Source organism: Taeniopygia guttata, chromosome 19 (genome assembly GCF_048771995.1).
Source record: "Taeniopygia guttata chromosome 19, bTaeGut7.mat, whole genome shotgun sequence".
Lineage (NCBI taxonomy): Eukaryota > Metazoa > Chordata > Aves > Passeriformes > Estrildidae > Taeniopygia > Taeniopygia guttata.
Genome location: NC_133044.1, coordinates 6,872,560 through 6,888,733, shown reverse-complemented (window position 1 = coordinate 6,888,733; position 16,174 = coordinate 6,872,560). Strand labels below are relative to the sequence as shown.

Genomic DNA, 16,174 nt, shown 5'->3' with positions numbered 1-16,174 from the left:
AGGCACAAACTTGAGGACAACAGGCTTTATAGGTCAACATCAACCCCCTCAAATGCACCTGCATAACAAGCAAAAGCAAAACAAAGTTTCTTTTCTGAGATGCCCTAGCAACTACCACCTTTCTGCTAAGTGATTAAGTTTACAAAGAAATTATTTTCTTCCTCAGAGGTACAATTTGTACAAAAGCTATACAGACGCTTCCCAAAATGCAAGTGTGATCCCAAGCCCAGACTGCCAGGCACAGGTACCCTCAGGCTCCATGGCACAAATTAAAGTCCACCTGGAAATGCACTGGAGTCAATGGCGGGAAATGGGCTCATCCATAGATTTCCAATTAGGCCTTTGTCATTTATCACTTAATTTTAACTCTGAATTTAGGTCCAACTCACCCCAGGCCTGTAACAGAGCTGGAAAAGAAAATTTAGTTGCTACCACAGGCTATCAACTCGAAGCCAGCCCCAAAAGCAAAGCCATCCATTTGCAGCTAGCAATGTTTAACCAGGGATGAGGCAGAGCAAACACAGCCCTGGAGATGGGCAGCGCTGCTGGAGCCCTGCCCGGCTGCAACTGGAGCCGGGGTCACCCACGGCACAGGCACAGAACGCTCTGTATTTCCTCACTGCAGCACCGTGAAGACCTAATTCCCCATTTAGGGCCCTAAGTCATCAACAAACAAAAACCCTAAAGAAACCCCAAAAGCCCTATCAATTTCTTAACTTTGGAAATAGCACTTAGAAAATTTTAAATTAAATGATATGCCAAACTAAAAAAATCCTAACAAGAAATCCTTTTGGTCAACAATTTTAAATAGTGTTTTTTCACAGATTATTAGGCTAGACAGACTACAAATGACAGAGTTATAGATGCCAATTAAATCACTAGCTTTATTTCTAGCTAGCAACTCAGATTTTGCAGAGACACTCCAGGTCAGACACAGGGATCCTCATCTCCTGTGGAGCAGTGACATTACAGCAAAGCACAGTGAATGTCATCATGTGCCTTAACCAGGGAGAAGAACTCAAAAGAAGGGCAGCAAAATCCATTTCAGAGCAGACTCATCGATTTACAGGAGAACCATGAAACTGCTGCAATACATGAAGAGAATCTCTAGTGAAAAAAGATACAGCTTTCTCTTAACCCACTGCACAGCAAAATTCCAACTCTAGGAAAACACAGGAAAAACACACATTTCTTATTGACTAGTTATTTATATGCTGTTCCACAGAACAGCTCCAAGAAGAGTTAAATTTTATCTATGATAGTTTCCAGTTACACAAACATGTAGCGATCCTTCCAGAACTAATACAGACAAAGCTGATTATCAATAAGACTATTTTTGAGTACCAGGTCTATTTATAAAATTAATGCCATAGAGCTTTCTGCTTGATATTTAAAGAGTCAAACATGACATCAAGAGTTGAGTCCAACATAGCTGAAATATGAAAACAGAGTAGGAAAAAACCTACATGTACAATCAACTTTTTGGAGACAAAAAAATATATGCAGTTTCTGTCATTTTCTACCCTTCTTTAGTTGTCATCATTGCTTGAGACAGAAGTATGAAAAAATACTTTTGAGTGTGAGTTTCTACTATGACTTGCTACTATTTTCCATGAGCACTAATTTTTGTCTATCATGACATCATACTGGAGCCACAATTATTATATTATTATACTACATAAACTTTTAATCTGCCACCAGGCCATTCATATAGACTGCTAAAAGCTTTTCTTTATTTTACTCAAACAGGATTTGATGGAAAAAGAACAACCAAGCCCCCCACTGTTACAATAAACCCCAATTTTAACCCTATAAACCCCTGATAAACCCCAGCTGTTTGCATGAGACACTCAGAAGCAAAGGAACAGATTATGGTTCTTTGAAGAAGCATGTTAAACAGAAGCAATTGCTGACTTACGAAATGGGGTTGCTTTATTTTCAATAAACATTTGCCCTTACACACAGATATCCAACAGCAGCAGATCAAACTGGAGGGAAAAAAAAATCCAGGAAGGAAAGAATTACTTGCTTTTGTCAAAAGCATTTAATTTACCAGGCCAAATGGCTCAAGCTCACTGGTCACACTCTCCTTGTTTTATTTGAGGGCAGAGAATGACCCCTGACTTCTCACTTGTCACCTGTTTCAGAGTGGCACCAAATGCCCCCGACTGTCACAGCTCCCCTTTCAGAGCATTTCACTGTGTGTGATGAGAACTCAAGCCCAGAAAGGGGAAATGCAGGGGGTTCTGCCCCACAGCTGTGCCCTGGCACAGGCCCTGCTCCCCAGCACTGCAGAAGAGGCTCAGGCAGTTCCCCATTTCGGGCAGTGCTGCTTTCAGACACTGCTGCATTCATCCAGCCATTTCTGGCTGATTGTACAGCTGAAGGTTGTTTGACATCCACAATTTGTTCTCTATTGACCAAACATTCACAGGCAAACAATCCAGTACCAATTTAAGGCCAAATCCATAAAACTTGGTGTTGCTGATAAATGCAGGTATCACCATGCAGATCAGGGCCTTGCTGCATCATATCTGTTACAGAAGCTTTATATTTATTACAGTAAATCAGCAAGTGCAGGATGAAAAATATTCAGCCAAGCACTGCATGTTACCAACATTTAACCACATAATAAATACACTACTAACATCAAGTGGAAGTTTGCAATATATTATTAAAGTTTGAAAGTAATGTTATTTTTAATTGAAGCTAAATGACCAACATCTTTCCACTACAGCCTGTAATCTCAGTAGTGCCTATTTCTAGTCTTTGTTTTTCTTTTTTAAGCTAAACACTGTGTGACATCCTACCTTAAGGATCTTAGAGAGAAAATGAAAAGCCATCACTAAATTAAAGTAATTAAAATCTGAAGAAATGTAGATGTTTGAATAAATGGGAAGACTGGCTTCTATAATACAATCAAGAACCACAGAATGGTATGGACTGGAAGAGACCTTAAAGATCATTTCCTTACAAACCCCTGGCTTGTGCAGGGACACCTTCTATTAGATGAAGTTGCTCCAGGCCCTGTCCAGCCTGGCCTTGGACACTTCCAGGGATGAGGCAGCCACAAGAAGAGAACAAGCAAAAGGGAGAGAGAAAACAAAGGTCCTTTAAATTGCTTAATTAAACCTGCAGAGATAAACAGCCATATGCAGTAACAACTAAGTAATTTTCCCCAAAAGCACAGCAAACATCTTCATGCACAATTACAAAGAAAAGAAGGCCAACACACAGTTTCTCCTTCCCCATTTTTTTTTTCCACTTCCCACTTTTTCTCCCTTTTCACAGCACTCACAATGTGTTAACTACTTCCTTGCTTTGTTATTGCCTCCTTCATCTTCTTTTGTGGACACAAAAGCAGGCAGTTGCTTCCTGGGGTCCAGATCTCCATCTCATGAAATCTCATGCTCTTCTATACACTTAGTCATTCTGACCCCAGGTAAACTTAAGTCTAGTTTTAAATTTATGCACAGTTAGCCATTATTTACATTGGGCTGCAATGGATCATTGCTCACTCACAGAAAGTATCATGGGAATGCACTTAAACATGGATGTCCATGTTGAAAAAAGTGAGCTTGAATTTTTTTCCAGTAGTTTCTTCTCATTTGCTAAAAGGATAATTTCTTCCCAAGGATAGTCCCCTACCTCCACCATTATAGCCTGGCTTTTTGTACATCCCTGCTCACCATAGTAGGTGCTTCTCTCCTTTTAACCAGGCTGCCATCAGAACTCTCAGTTCTGTGCTTATAGTCCTCTCCACAGTAGTCCCAACTTAATGCACAAGAAGTTTTACCACCATTAGTTTTCACTCTATTTCATCTCTACCACTGATGTTTTGGTGAGGAGAACAATTAGTCAAGAAATTTCAGGAAAACACTATTGGTCTGCATTTTTTTTTCCAAGAAAATCAACCACACTCTGTGCTTTATCAGTTCTTTGAATAATTTAAATAGGGCAGCAGCGGATGAATCACAGAATTGGAAAAGTCAACCAGACAACACCATTAGTGGAATATTATGGAAAGGATTTTGGCTTTATCCCGCTGCTACCACCAGTGAATCAATATCCTCAGAAACTGAGTGTTGCTAAGCTTGAACGCATATCAGAGTATTTCAAAAGTCAACAGCAAGCTACAGTCTGGTGAACTTTGAATTCATCTACAGTGACACAAAATGGAGAGAACACTTACCAATCTCATCACTATCACCAGCATTTTCCTTGCTCCCTAATGCTTGCATCTTGTTCCCCTTGCTTTAAAAATTTTTATTTTTTATATCTGCTCTTTTTAGGAGGATCAATTTGGGAAAAACACACAAACAACCAACCAAGAAACAAAAAACCAAACCAAAACTGCTCAGTGTCTCCTTGGATTTATGAAGAGGGTTATTTACTCTACAGGTTGTGGGCATTTACTCAGACCAGTCACTGCTTGAGCAAACACGAGCAGGGTGATGGCAGCACAGAACTGGGCACGGTGAAGTCCCCAAGAATTGGGCACATTTCTCCAAGAGGGTTCACAGCTGGATTACTGCCCTGGTGGCACTAGGCCACCCCAGGTAGGTCTCCACACCCTGCAGGCTCAGCAAAGCTTTTTGAGCATTTCACACATCTCAGCTCTGCCACTGCAGCTGTCAAACGCTTCACACACAGTCCCTGCCCCTTTCATTTCACCAGCCTGTCCCTCCTCATTACCTGCAAGATAAACACCAACAGAGGGGGTTTAAAGCAGGCACAGAGGCTCCTCCAGCCTGCAACCAGATCTCCAGCACAGCCACCTATTCCCTTCCACAGCATTTGAAAACAAGTCCCCAAAAATGTCAAGTCACATAAATCTTCCTGACCAGAGCAAGACTGAAAATATGAATGAGATTTCGTATTTACACAGGAATACTTCTGCCAAGTTTTTCCACACTACTACATCTCATCATTTGTATGATATAACCAGAAAATCCAGAACTGGATTGCACGTGGCAGTTCCACTTGACAGTGAGGTTTTCAGTTTGTCTTCCCAGATACAGAAAATTTGAGGATATTGTCTCTTTTAGTAAACCACCAGGAATTTGATGTTCTGATGAAATAAAAATATTTCAGATTGAGAGCCATTTAGGGAGAGATTCTGATATGCATTTCATTTTACAGGAGACCCCCTACACAATTTGCACTCTGAGCACCACTAATATAACTGTTCTCTTAAAATGTAAACATTTGCAAAACCCAGACAACAGACTGATTTTCCTTCAAGATAATTTAATTGCTGACTCATTTGCAGTGGGAGGGAAAAAAACCCCTGTGACACCTTATTATATGTTTATCACTTCGCCTACATATTTATTAAAGGCTGTCCTCTTCAGGCAGAAAAATGGGAATAAAGTATGACTCAACTCTCAGGAAAAAACAACCAACAGAACAACGCAAAACAACCATACTGCATTGTTCTCTTTGATGAAGTAAGTTAATATATAAAAGAAAACCATCACATTAATTCCAAAATTCCCCCAGACACCATTAGTCTGAGATCTTGTGCTGTCTTGCTGTTTGTTATGGGGCCAAGAATTGAGGTGTAGCTTTGAGAGCATTCAGGCTACAGATCACCCCAGGTACTCTGCTTCCCAATTTCTGAGCAGAAAGAACAAATTAATGATAACCTAACACACTTAAAAATTCAAAGGAAGGTAACAAAAGTGAAATATAGCTAAACCAAGAAGGTGATGTGGAAGAAACCAGAAAGAAGCCAATGTTTGTGAAATTGATATAGGCAATGGCTTCTGTAATTTACCATTGCTACAGCTATGATAACATTGCCATTTAAAGCAAATTGGCATCTTTGTGAATATTTTCAAAAGCTGAAATAATCACAAGAGCATGGAAACTCACTTCCACATGCACAGCTACCAGACAGCACTACAGTAATTTCACAGGTACCAGAAAAACTTCAGAAAAGAAATAGCAGCAACTTATACATAACTCAAGAGTTATGGGTGTGAACAAGCAGCACAACAGGGAGTTAACATCTGATTTCCTTCCCACTGTGCTCCCTATCCCTTGCTACATAATCTCAATTTGGTTACTCAAAGTGGTATACAGAAAATAAACTGGGAAAGAAAACAGGTAAAACTTACTTTCAAGGAATAGTAATTTCAAAATTTTAGTTGCCAGACCAGCAGGTTGTAGGCATGAAAAGACGGTGCTGTACAGTAGCCACTTAAAGGATATGAATCTTACTAAAGGGCCTGGAAAATAGCCTGTTGCTAGATACATGTAGGGAGACATTTTGATGATAAATACAGTATAACAAATAATAAGAAAAGACAATTAACATCTTTATTTGATAAGGAACAGGTTATAGATCCTATTGTTTGGAGTAAGGTTTCTACAGCAATTTAATAGGTTCCCTGAGAACAACAGACTATTACTCCCCCAAGCCTCTAGAATTTATTTATTGACAAAAAATACTGCTGAGATTCTATATATTCATATTTCTTGCTACCACTTGTCAACTACATGAATTTCTGAACAGTTAAAAAGGAAGAAAATCCTCCTCCAGCATGAAATTTTCAAATAATTTTAAATATTCCAGGGGTCTAAGCAATATAGAATGGGAAGGCTTGACTAAGTCTGCAGTTGCAATCATTTTAAATCAATTTCTGTACTGGTGGTCATCTGACAGGGTAATTCAGCACTCCCACCTCACTTTGAGCACATATGCCTTTTATCCCCACCACGCTATGAGAGCTTTTGACAGCAGTGACAGCATCAGAAGTGATACAGGAAAAAGCTGGAGGGTGGGAGGGGACTGAATCTCAAACCAGGTCCAAGGCAGACCACACCCAGCACTTGGCTGAGCACAGGGCAAACCTGACACTCACGTGGCAATGAACAGCCAGATCAGAGTAAACTGGAAAAAAAAAGTCAGAACTATACCCTTGGACTCTCATATTATTACTGTGTTGTTTACACCCTTCCTTTATGACAGCTCTAATGCTTATCAGGTCTTTCACTAAATTAAACTAATTAATTCAGCAGTGAGTAGTTCTCAGCTGGGTGACTGGGCTCAGTGATGGGCCCAATGTGCACAGCTGGCACAAAAGAAATGAGGGAAACACGACTGTGGGAGCAGGAAGAAAAGAGCAGGAACACTTCTTTCAGCAGCAGCAACCTTCTAGACTGGCTTAGCTGCAACATGAAACCAGAGCCTATGGGTACAGTCTGATTATCAGTTTAACCTAAGTGCTTGCTGTCTGCCAAAAGAAATAGTCTGGCCTTCCTTCTGTCCTCCACTCTCCCTTGTGGCAACTGAGATTGGTGTAGTCATGCAGCAGAACTTACTTTTTAAAGACTTGATGACTGACATTTGTAAGTGATAAATGACCTTTTTCAAATCTTGATTTCCACTCAGACTCTCCTGGGGAAGCTGACAAACTAATTGGTATTAGAGAGCAAATTCCAAAGCTCAGGTTTCCCACCAGTGTTTGTACACACAGGTTTTCAACAAATGCAACTGAAAGAGCTGCACTGCACTGCAGTTTCTACTACAGAAGTGCTTACACTGTTACAAAACTTAGAGCTGTAGATAAAAATATATCAGAAAACATTGCTATCCCACAATAAGATTAGGCTCACATTTACTCTTACTTGAAAGCAAACACCCAGTTAGATTAGACATTGTAACAGGCCATTACAGCCCCTCCTGATGGATCCTCAGCTAAATGTAATCCTCAGTGCCTCCAGCAAATTTAACTCCCTAACATCAGGAGTTAAAGCACCAGTTTGAGATTTAACATCTTTATCTCCAGTTTTATCTAAAGACTCCAACAGAAGCTGTGAAGACCAGACAGGCAGCTCTAATATCTTCACAGCTAGAAGTGTCACTCAAGTGCAGAACCCAGAGTCTGCCTAATTGCTTTCCCATTAATTTCACATGGGAGAAGATATAAACAGACATTGCAAGATGGCAATTAAGAAAACCTTACTTGAAACCAATCTTTAAAAGAAAATTTAAAAGATGCAGTGTATGGCATAAAGATGCCAGCCTGTCAGATGATCTGAATTAACACAGCCAAATTTATGCTTTGTATTTCACCAAAATAAACCAAGTAACACCACAGATAAAATGTATCAGAGGGATTTTGGCAGAGGTTACTGTTAATGTAAGATGAACGTTCCAATTCTTGTGCCTGAAGTCAATGGGAGTCTAAGATGAACTCCTATAAGCCTTAGGAAAGACAATTTTCTTAAAGGATATTGGACATGAAAATTTATTGTCGATGGTTAAAATACTTACTGCTTGAGCAATAACTTCTAGCACTCCTCTGTTTCTTCCTGTGTATATAAAGGCAATGACACTGAACACACAGATGTAAAGACTGTATTATACTCTGTGGTTTTATCTGTATTACTGTTTGCAAGTTATTGCTTTGTTCTTTTTTTAAAGTAACCAACCATGGTGCTGCCTCCTCATTTTGCATAGCACTGATGCAGCATAGATGAAAATAAATCATTTCTGTTGGGGAGTATTTTAATGGTGACCAGCCAAGCAAATACAAAATTACCCTACCAAGGCAGGGGTGTGGGGGACAAACAGTTATACAGGAAACACCCATCAAAAATGGTGAAAGAGCTGTTTCTCCTTTTGTTGTGTATATTCCTCTCCTTTGTTGCCATTTAAACAGCATTGCAAATCTTGTTGCAATTATCTGTAAGCTAAAAACGTGTATTGGCAGAAGATACAATACAAACCACACAGTCTATTCAGGTCACTGGCTTAAAGGCATGGGAACACCATTATAATCGACAATGCTGGTTCGGTTTGATCCCCAGGTAATCCTTCCCTCTCACCTCCAGGCTATTCCCTCTGGAATACACACAGTTAATGCTACCATTGCCTTCCAGTTATTGATTCCAATTCACTTTGCCATGTATAACTTCTGTTATTGCATTTTTGCTCCACAGTTTTACCAAAAAACACTTGCAAAAGCCACAAAATACAACAAGATAACTATTAATAAAACCCCATCCAAATTTAAATTTCTTCTCAGTGTGACTCACCACAGTAAGGCTTATTAAGTGCTTCTGGCTTATAAAGTAAATAAAAATCAGACTGCTTTTTTTTTTTTTTTTTTTAACTCCAGGATTCTGGTTATTTTTCAGTCCCTAACCCAGCCAGACACACAAGACAGGGCCCTTAACTGCACACAGAACCAAAAGAGCAGATCACAGCTCTGGTGTTTCCTGTCCTACTCTCAACTGACACCAACGTTCAGAACTACTCTGATAGCCAAAAGATGGAATGCTTCTATTTTCTACTTCTATTTCCAAGAGGCATAAGTTAACTTCCAGCAATGAATTTTTTAAAATCTGTGAAGCACTTACCTACAGCAGTTTATAAAGATACTAAGGTATTAAATAATTAGATGTCAGCCAACCTTGTGATTAGATAACTGAAGTTCTGCCTCCAAATTCTATAATCTGTTCTGAAAAAATACTCAGAACCTGAACATGTATAAGGCAGGGCTGGAAAACAGATAAGTAGTTCTGAATACCAAGAATAAAGTACAACGAGATCTTCCTTCCTGAGTGACAGATCCTCTTAAATAAAGAAAAATATATTTTAAAAAGAGCAAATAAGCTAGGATTCAGCATAGCTAGGGAGCTATATTGCTTGGAAAAGACATTTTTCACTGAGGAAGCTTGTAGGGTCATGCGAGTTTCTCTAGAAGAGGAAGAACAGAGGGATGAGTGTGATCCCACAGAGCTGAGCAAGGCCTGGAGCAGCCAAAACAAGGGCAAGATCCAGGGGATACCCCCAGACAAGAGGCTGAAAAAGGCAAGAAGAGCAATATTAAAGAAGCTGAGGTGGTGGCTGGGAAGGAGGGCTGAGGAAACCAGGACTTGCTGAAGAGCAGCAGCTGCCCAAGACACTGCCAAATGACTGACTGTGTGTTTGACCAGGGAGGGAGCAAAAACCTGAGACCAAAGAGCAAGCAAAGCCTTCACTGTGTGGAGCAGGAATTGCCAAAGCAGATGGAAACAGACACAAAAGGTGATTCAAAAACTTTCATTTTCCCCCTCCATTGTACTGACGGAGCCAGGCCTGGGAAGAGAAGTGTAGGATAGAAACATGAAAGAGGGAAGCACCACCACAAGTCAGCTGAACACCAAGGGGAGTTGTGGCTGACAGAAGGAGACATGAATGGGAAAAAAAAACAATAAATACACATAATTCCTCATTAGATCAGTAGTCATGCTGCAGTTCTGCACTCTTAGGGTACTACAGGCACTGCTTATAGAGCAACAGGACAACTCCAACGTTTTCTCAAGCACCGGATACTTTCCAGGTAAAAAAACCCCTCCTCCTTCTGAACAGCACAGAAATATAAACCAAGGGTACACTGCTCACTTGTTCTTCCTATGCCAATTTACACAAAAATATCTAATGATTTAAATTTTTCCAGAGATAATTCATCATCATGCCTAACTGACTATACTATGACTAAAATGACACAATGCTCACGCTATTTATAGAATAACTTGTGGAGGGTAGTACCATTAACTCAGCCACTACTAAATCAGACACTAAAATCAACTCTGCAAGCAAAGGCTGAACCACTGAGAAGTACCAGACCTCTGATGTGAAAGATGTTCCTCTGAAATACACACACACACAATGGCTTCCACAGCCTTTTTAGTAAGTGCTGCTAATCAATGTTACCAGTTCTTACCTTGAAAGACTTCAGTCAGAGTAAAGCCAAAATCTCAAACTTGGGCTTTTTCATTTTTTAAAAAAACTACATATTTGGTATTTTTTAAGAAGAAAAGAGTGCAGTTAAAATACCTAAATTTAGGATAGAAAACTTCACATCTGAGAAGCACTTTTTAATAAAATGTCTGGAGTGAAAATCCAGCAAGTCTGCCAGTCAACCGTCATCCATAATGAAGCCTATGGGATATGGTCCACTCCAACACTGACAGAAATTGTTTGGTTTAGCTTCTTGAAAGTTTTAAAACAAAATTCCTTCTTCAATCACTTTCAAGGGAGTGCATACAAACTAGTTTCACAGTGGGAATCCAATCCACCCACCAAGGGCTATGGGAAAGCAGTTAAGCATCCCAAGGCACCAGGCCAGGACGGGGAAAAAAACACATTACTAAGTCCATCTTCTCCATGACAATGGTGAAGTGGCCAAAAAGCAATAAAAATGGGTAAAAAATTTACATCTTCCAGTGTCCCAAATGCAAGAATCAGTCCACAGATCAAAGCATATTCCCTGTGCCTTCTGGCAGATCAACAAGTAATGATAAAGAACATAGGGTATTTTGCAAAATTAGGAGATTTGTAATTTGACTTTGACAGGAAAACAGACACATGAATGTGGATATTCCCATTTTCCAGAGCAAACTGACCTGCTGAGTGGATCAGAACTTCCTTAGAAATATGTATATTCAAGGTGTCTGTTTAGTTTTTGAAAGCAATTTCCAGATTTGTCCACTTAAATGACAGAAAAGAACACAGCCTAAAAAAAATAAGTGTGTTGTGTTTTAATTAAAATGTGCTTTTAGTATATTAGTAATAATATACTAAAATTATAGTAATAATATCAGTAGTTATTGAATAATAATAAAGCAAAGGCTAAGCAAAATGAAAGTGAGGGAAGAAATTTTTTGCCTCTTGGAAAGTACCAACAATTTTGGAGTTACTCCCCAAGAGATAAAAGTTTGACATTTGACAGCCAGGCCCCTACAAACCACACCTCGCTTGGAGATGAGTAATAGCATTTTTAGATACTTCAATTTTGTTTAAAAATGATATACCTACAAGGAAAATAACTAGAAATATAAAAACACCGGAAGTTTTGTTAGTTAATTTTCTATGTGACATCCCTGACCTCTCCACGAGCAACATTTGGCCCTGGGGTGGTGACAGTGACAGCAAGTCCCAGCTCTTGTTGGGATCCTGGCACCAAAATCAATATGGCAACATGCTCCAATCTTCCATCTACAGCTGAGCATTTCTCTCCACTGAGAGCTGGCACAGCCTCCCACCACTGACAGACTGACACTTTTTACTGGCCTAAGTTACTCCAATACTGGATCAATTCCTTCTGCCAGCAAATTCTTATTAAAATATTTGATAGACTGTGCCATTAACAGTTTATCACTGAACAATATCAATGGATATGCTAATTATCAGTCTGACTGCACTAATTGTTTAAGTTTAGAGCAGTAAGAAGAGTTTAATAATTGGCCTATCATTCTAATTAACTTTAGTATTGAAGAAAGAATGCTTTATGTTACTGCAGTTCCTTGATCGAAGTGTTTTCCAGAAATGAGGAGAATTAAATCCTGAGCATTCTGATAGGAAAAGCTATGCCAACATATTTTGTTTGGCAACCTTACATTCAGAGATGGCAAGCACCCAGATCCAAACTAAACCCAGGGAGCCTGAGAGGTTTGAATTTTGAATATCATATTCAAAGTAAAAATATTTTGAAAAATAAGACATTACAGCTGTAGTAAAGCAATATAGACAACACACATAAATTAAAATATCTCCAAAAAAAGCCCCTTGACCAGGATCAGCAGGCAGCACACACCTACCTGCAGCACAGGTCAAGAGCATGAGCTCCCAGCACAGAGAACAGAGTTCCAGCAGCAGCCAAGGGCTGCCCTCAGCCTCCCTGTAATTCTTATCATACAGCAACTCTGTCACCCCACACATTGGATTAGAGGGTTATTAATGTCTCCACTAATCCAAAGTACAAACCAGGGTAGGACACAGAACCCATTCTTTTCCTATTTCTCTGCATTATTCCTTCCCCTATTCTTGGGCCCATTTTCATTTCAGTGCAGGCTTTAGAATAGAAGATAATTTCTACATGAATTCCTCTCATGTTGTTCCATATGTTATTTCTACCACAGCAAAAAAAAGTAGTAGTTTTATACTTGCTTTCCACAACACAAATCATAGCTGATGTGTCTTGCATGAGTAAAGAATGCATAAGTTATTTATAATCAATACAAGTAATTATAAAAAGCCATTATTTTTCCTTAGGGGAACATACTAATCCAGTTCTATTTTGTCACATGTAATCCTAAATCAAAGGTTATGCTACTCCTTTAAGCAATAAATTCAGTGCAGACAACTAAAGATATGAAATAATTTATTTCTTGCATTTTTTCCATGTTAAAATAGAACAGTTTCAAGGCACACTTTTGGTAAGCTACTTACAAGCAAAATCAACACAGATGAGAACAACAGTATAGTAATCAAAGTGGATAAAAAATCCAAACTGGTCCTATGGCTGCCAAAGGAGGATGGGTAGAGGAGCCATTTTAGGAGCTTCAATTCTTTAGTGTAGGGCATGGCAACCACTTTCAGAACCCATCCAACTTTCCAACCAGTCTTCCTCTCTACAGCATCCTCATCTTCCCACAGCTAGGGAGCAGGAAAAAGACAGCAATCCATACCTCCTGTAAGACAGGCTTCACCAACCTAGCAAACCACTCAATTTATTTGCAGCTTTTTGATTTCCTTTTAAATAGCAACAACACAAACACATCCAACATGGATCTTCTAATACACTACAGACCTACAGCTACCTTTCCTGGTCAAGAGGCAGCAAATCTTTGTACACTGCACAGCTCCCCTCCACACTTGCAGTGAGACAGTCTGCAGGAGCCAAGAAGAAAATCTGTTGGAAGTTGTTCTGCAGCCCTCAGAAGAACAATAAACAATGGTTATTCACCGCAAAGTACAGGAGAACAACCCTTACCTACACTGACCTTATAAGCATGACAGCAGGGAAACTCACCTTCCCCTCAGTGCTCCCAAAGGACAAGCCAGCAATGACTGACCTTAATGTAGGGAAAGCCCCACAATCTAAGCACCTTTATTACTATAACTCCCAAAAGGCAGGCTGAAATCCCTGAGGATAAGCACTTTCTCATGCAACTCCACAAAAAGGAGAAAAAAAGAGGCCCACGCAATTCCCCAGACATGCATAATTAAGAATACATCATTGGCCTTTTCTAACAGAGTGCTTCCCCAAGGAAACCCAAATGCTCTCTAAAAGAGGAGAGCCTGGCCTAGTCCAATGGCTGGGTAAGCACCAATCCTGCAGGATTCTGCACATCTCTCCAGTTCTCCCATAACTACATTATGACAAGCCTCAATTTAAATTCCCGGCTTTCTCACCCCTTCCCATACATCCCATACAGCAAACACCGTTCTTTCAACCTCGCCTTCCAGGCTAAGCATTACCTACAACTTTTTTATATGCACACAGTTCTGTAACCTCTTCCAAGGTAAAAAAAAAAACGTTCACACTTCCTCTCAAACCAGAAAGAAATAACCTTTCCACAGCAGGAACCTTCAGGGAAAGCTTAGCTTCCTTCTGCACAGGTACATACCACCTTGAGAGAAGACCTGTTATTTTCTTTGTCTTTTCCAGCAAAAGCACGCACTGTTCACACTGCCCATCCCGACCTGCACCTTCCGAGGTGCCTTTTCGAACACAGCCAAACATCCCCCGCCGTGGCCAAATCAATGACGGCGTCACACCCGGAGGATCAATATCTACCTGGATACACCGCCACCCTTCCCCTCCTCCCCTGCCAGGACGGGGAAGCCTCATCCTATCGAGGCTGGGCTCCCCTTCCCCAGCAGCAGCGCGTCCTCCCAGCGCTATCCCCGCTCCGTGCGCGCCGGGAGCCGCCCTTGCTCCACATTCACAGCCTAAAAATCCACTTGCGCTGCCTCCCGCCCCCTCCCAAGGCCTTCCCAGCCGAGCTCCCCGGGCCGCTCCCCGCTCCGAGCGGGCCCCCGGACCCTGCCCGGCCGAGCGCGCCCAGGCCGCCGCCCTCGCCCCGCGGCCGGCGCGGCTCCCAGGCGAGCCCGGGGCTGCGCAGGCCGCGCCGCCGCCCCCGCCGTACCTTCGGTCTGGGCGCTGGGGCCCGGCTGGGCCATGGCTCGGCGGGCGGCACCGCCGCGGCCTCCTCCGGGCGGGGACCGCTACGCCACGGGCAGAGGGACGGGAGCGGCCGGGCCGGGCCGCCGCCTCCTCCGCCTCATCCTGACAGCGGCGGCGGCGGGAGGGGAGGACGGGCAGGAGGAGGAGAAGCAGCGGGAGGAGGAGCCCCGCGCAAGCGCCCGCGGTGAGACACGGGAGCGGCTGCGGCCGAGGGCGGGAGGCGCCGGGAGCGGCACCGGAGCCAGGGATGGGGTAGGGACAGGGAGCAGGAGCCAGGGATGGGGTAGGGACGGGGAGCAGGAGCCAGGGATGAGGGCTGGACAAACACCGGGAACTAGAGACAGGACACAGCGACAAGGAACAGGCACCGGAATGGGGAACAGGGGCCAAATACCGGGAGCAGGGGCACAGACAGGTGCTGGGGACCGGGGACAGCGTGAGGGTGCCGGTGGCTTCCCCCGGGTCCCTGCCCGGCCTGGCCCCTCAGCCCCGGCAAGGGAAAAATCACCTACAGCCCGGAGGCATAATTAATGTTTATTATTGAGGAAACAACACCAACAAATCCCGCCCTTTAATCACAGAATCATTGAGGTTGGAAAGCACCTCCGAGGCCATCGAGTCCAGCCTGGGACTGATGCCCACCTTGTCACCCCGACCGTGGCACTCGGTGCCGCATCACTGGTGGGATGACTCGCCCTGAAGGGGATGGAAGCGCCCAAGATTTATAAAACCTCGTGGCCAAATGACCCTCAAAAGTCATGATTTGACTGCAAACAATCAGGAAGCTTTATTAGTAAATTACACACTTGGCATGGAAATCGGTGTATGGCCTATTTTTAGTTGTCACACCAATAATGCAGCTGTGACCCAGCTGGGCAGAGGAAGGAGCGTGTCCTGCCAAGGGGTCCCTTCCCCAGCCCCCGTGGTTGGGCTGTGTTGATGGAGGTTTAGTCCTTTGGTGGGCTTTAGTCCTTCCACCTCACTGGGAGAACATACAACTCCAGGTTGTAGCAATAAAATAGTAGATCTACATAATTTGAGCACATGTGAAATCACAGAATGCAGAGTTGGAGTAGAAATTACAACACCAGTTCCTTTCAAGGGCAGGATCTCTTACAACTCACTTTTCTTATGCTTGCATACCCTAAAATGAGTCACTTTTAAACTGAATCTCACTTGTTACCACTGTTTTTCAAGTCTTGCTG

At 42.1% G+C, this 16,174-nt stretch overlaps 1 protein-coding gene across 1 annotated transcript in view; it reads right to left on the bottom strand.

The window, feature by feature from the left end:
- The window catches only part of RABEP1 (rabaptin, RAB GTPase binding effector protein 1), a 47,127-nt gene extending 32,054 nt beyond the window's left edge, over positions 1–15,073 (bottom strand). The window contains exon 1 of the mRNA XM_030288022.4: positions 14,932–15,073. Within this exon, the coding sequence (XP_030143882.2) occupies positions 14,932–14,965 (34 nt within the window). The 5' untranslated portion in view covers positions 14,966–15,073. The remainder of the gene's footprint in view (positions 1–14,931) is intronic.
- Positions 15,074–16,174: the final 1,101 nt, after the last annotated feature.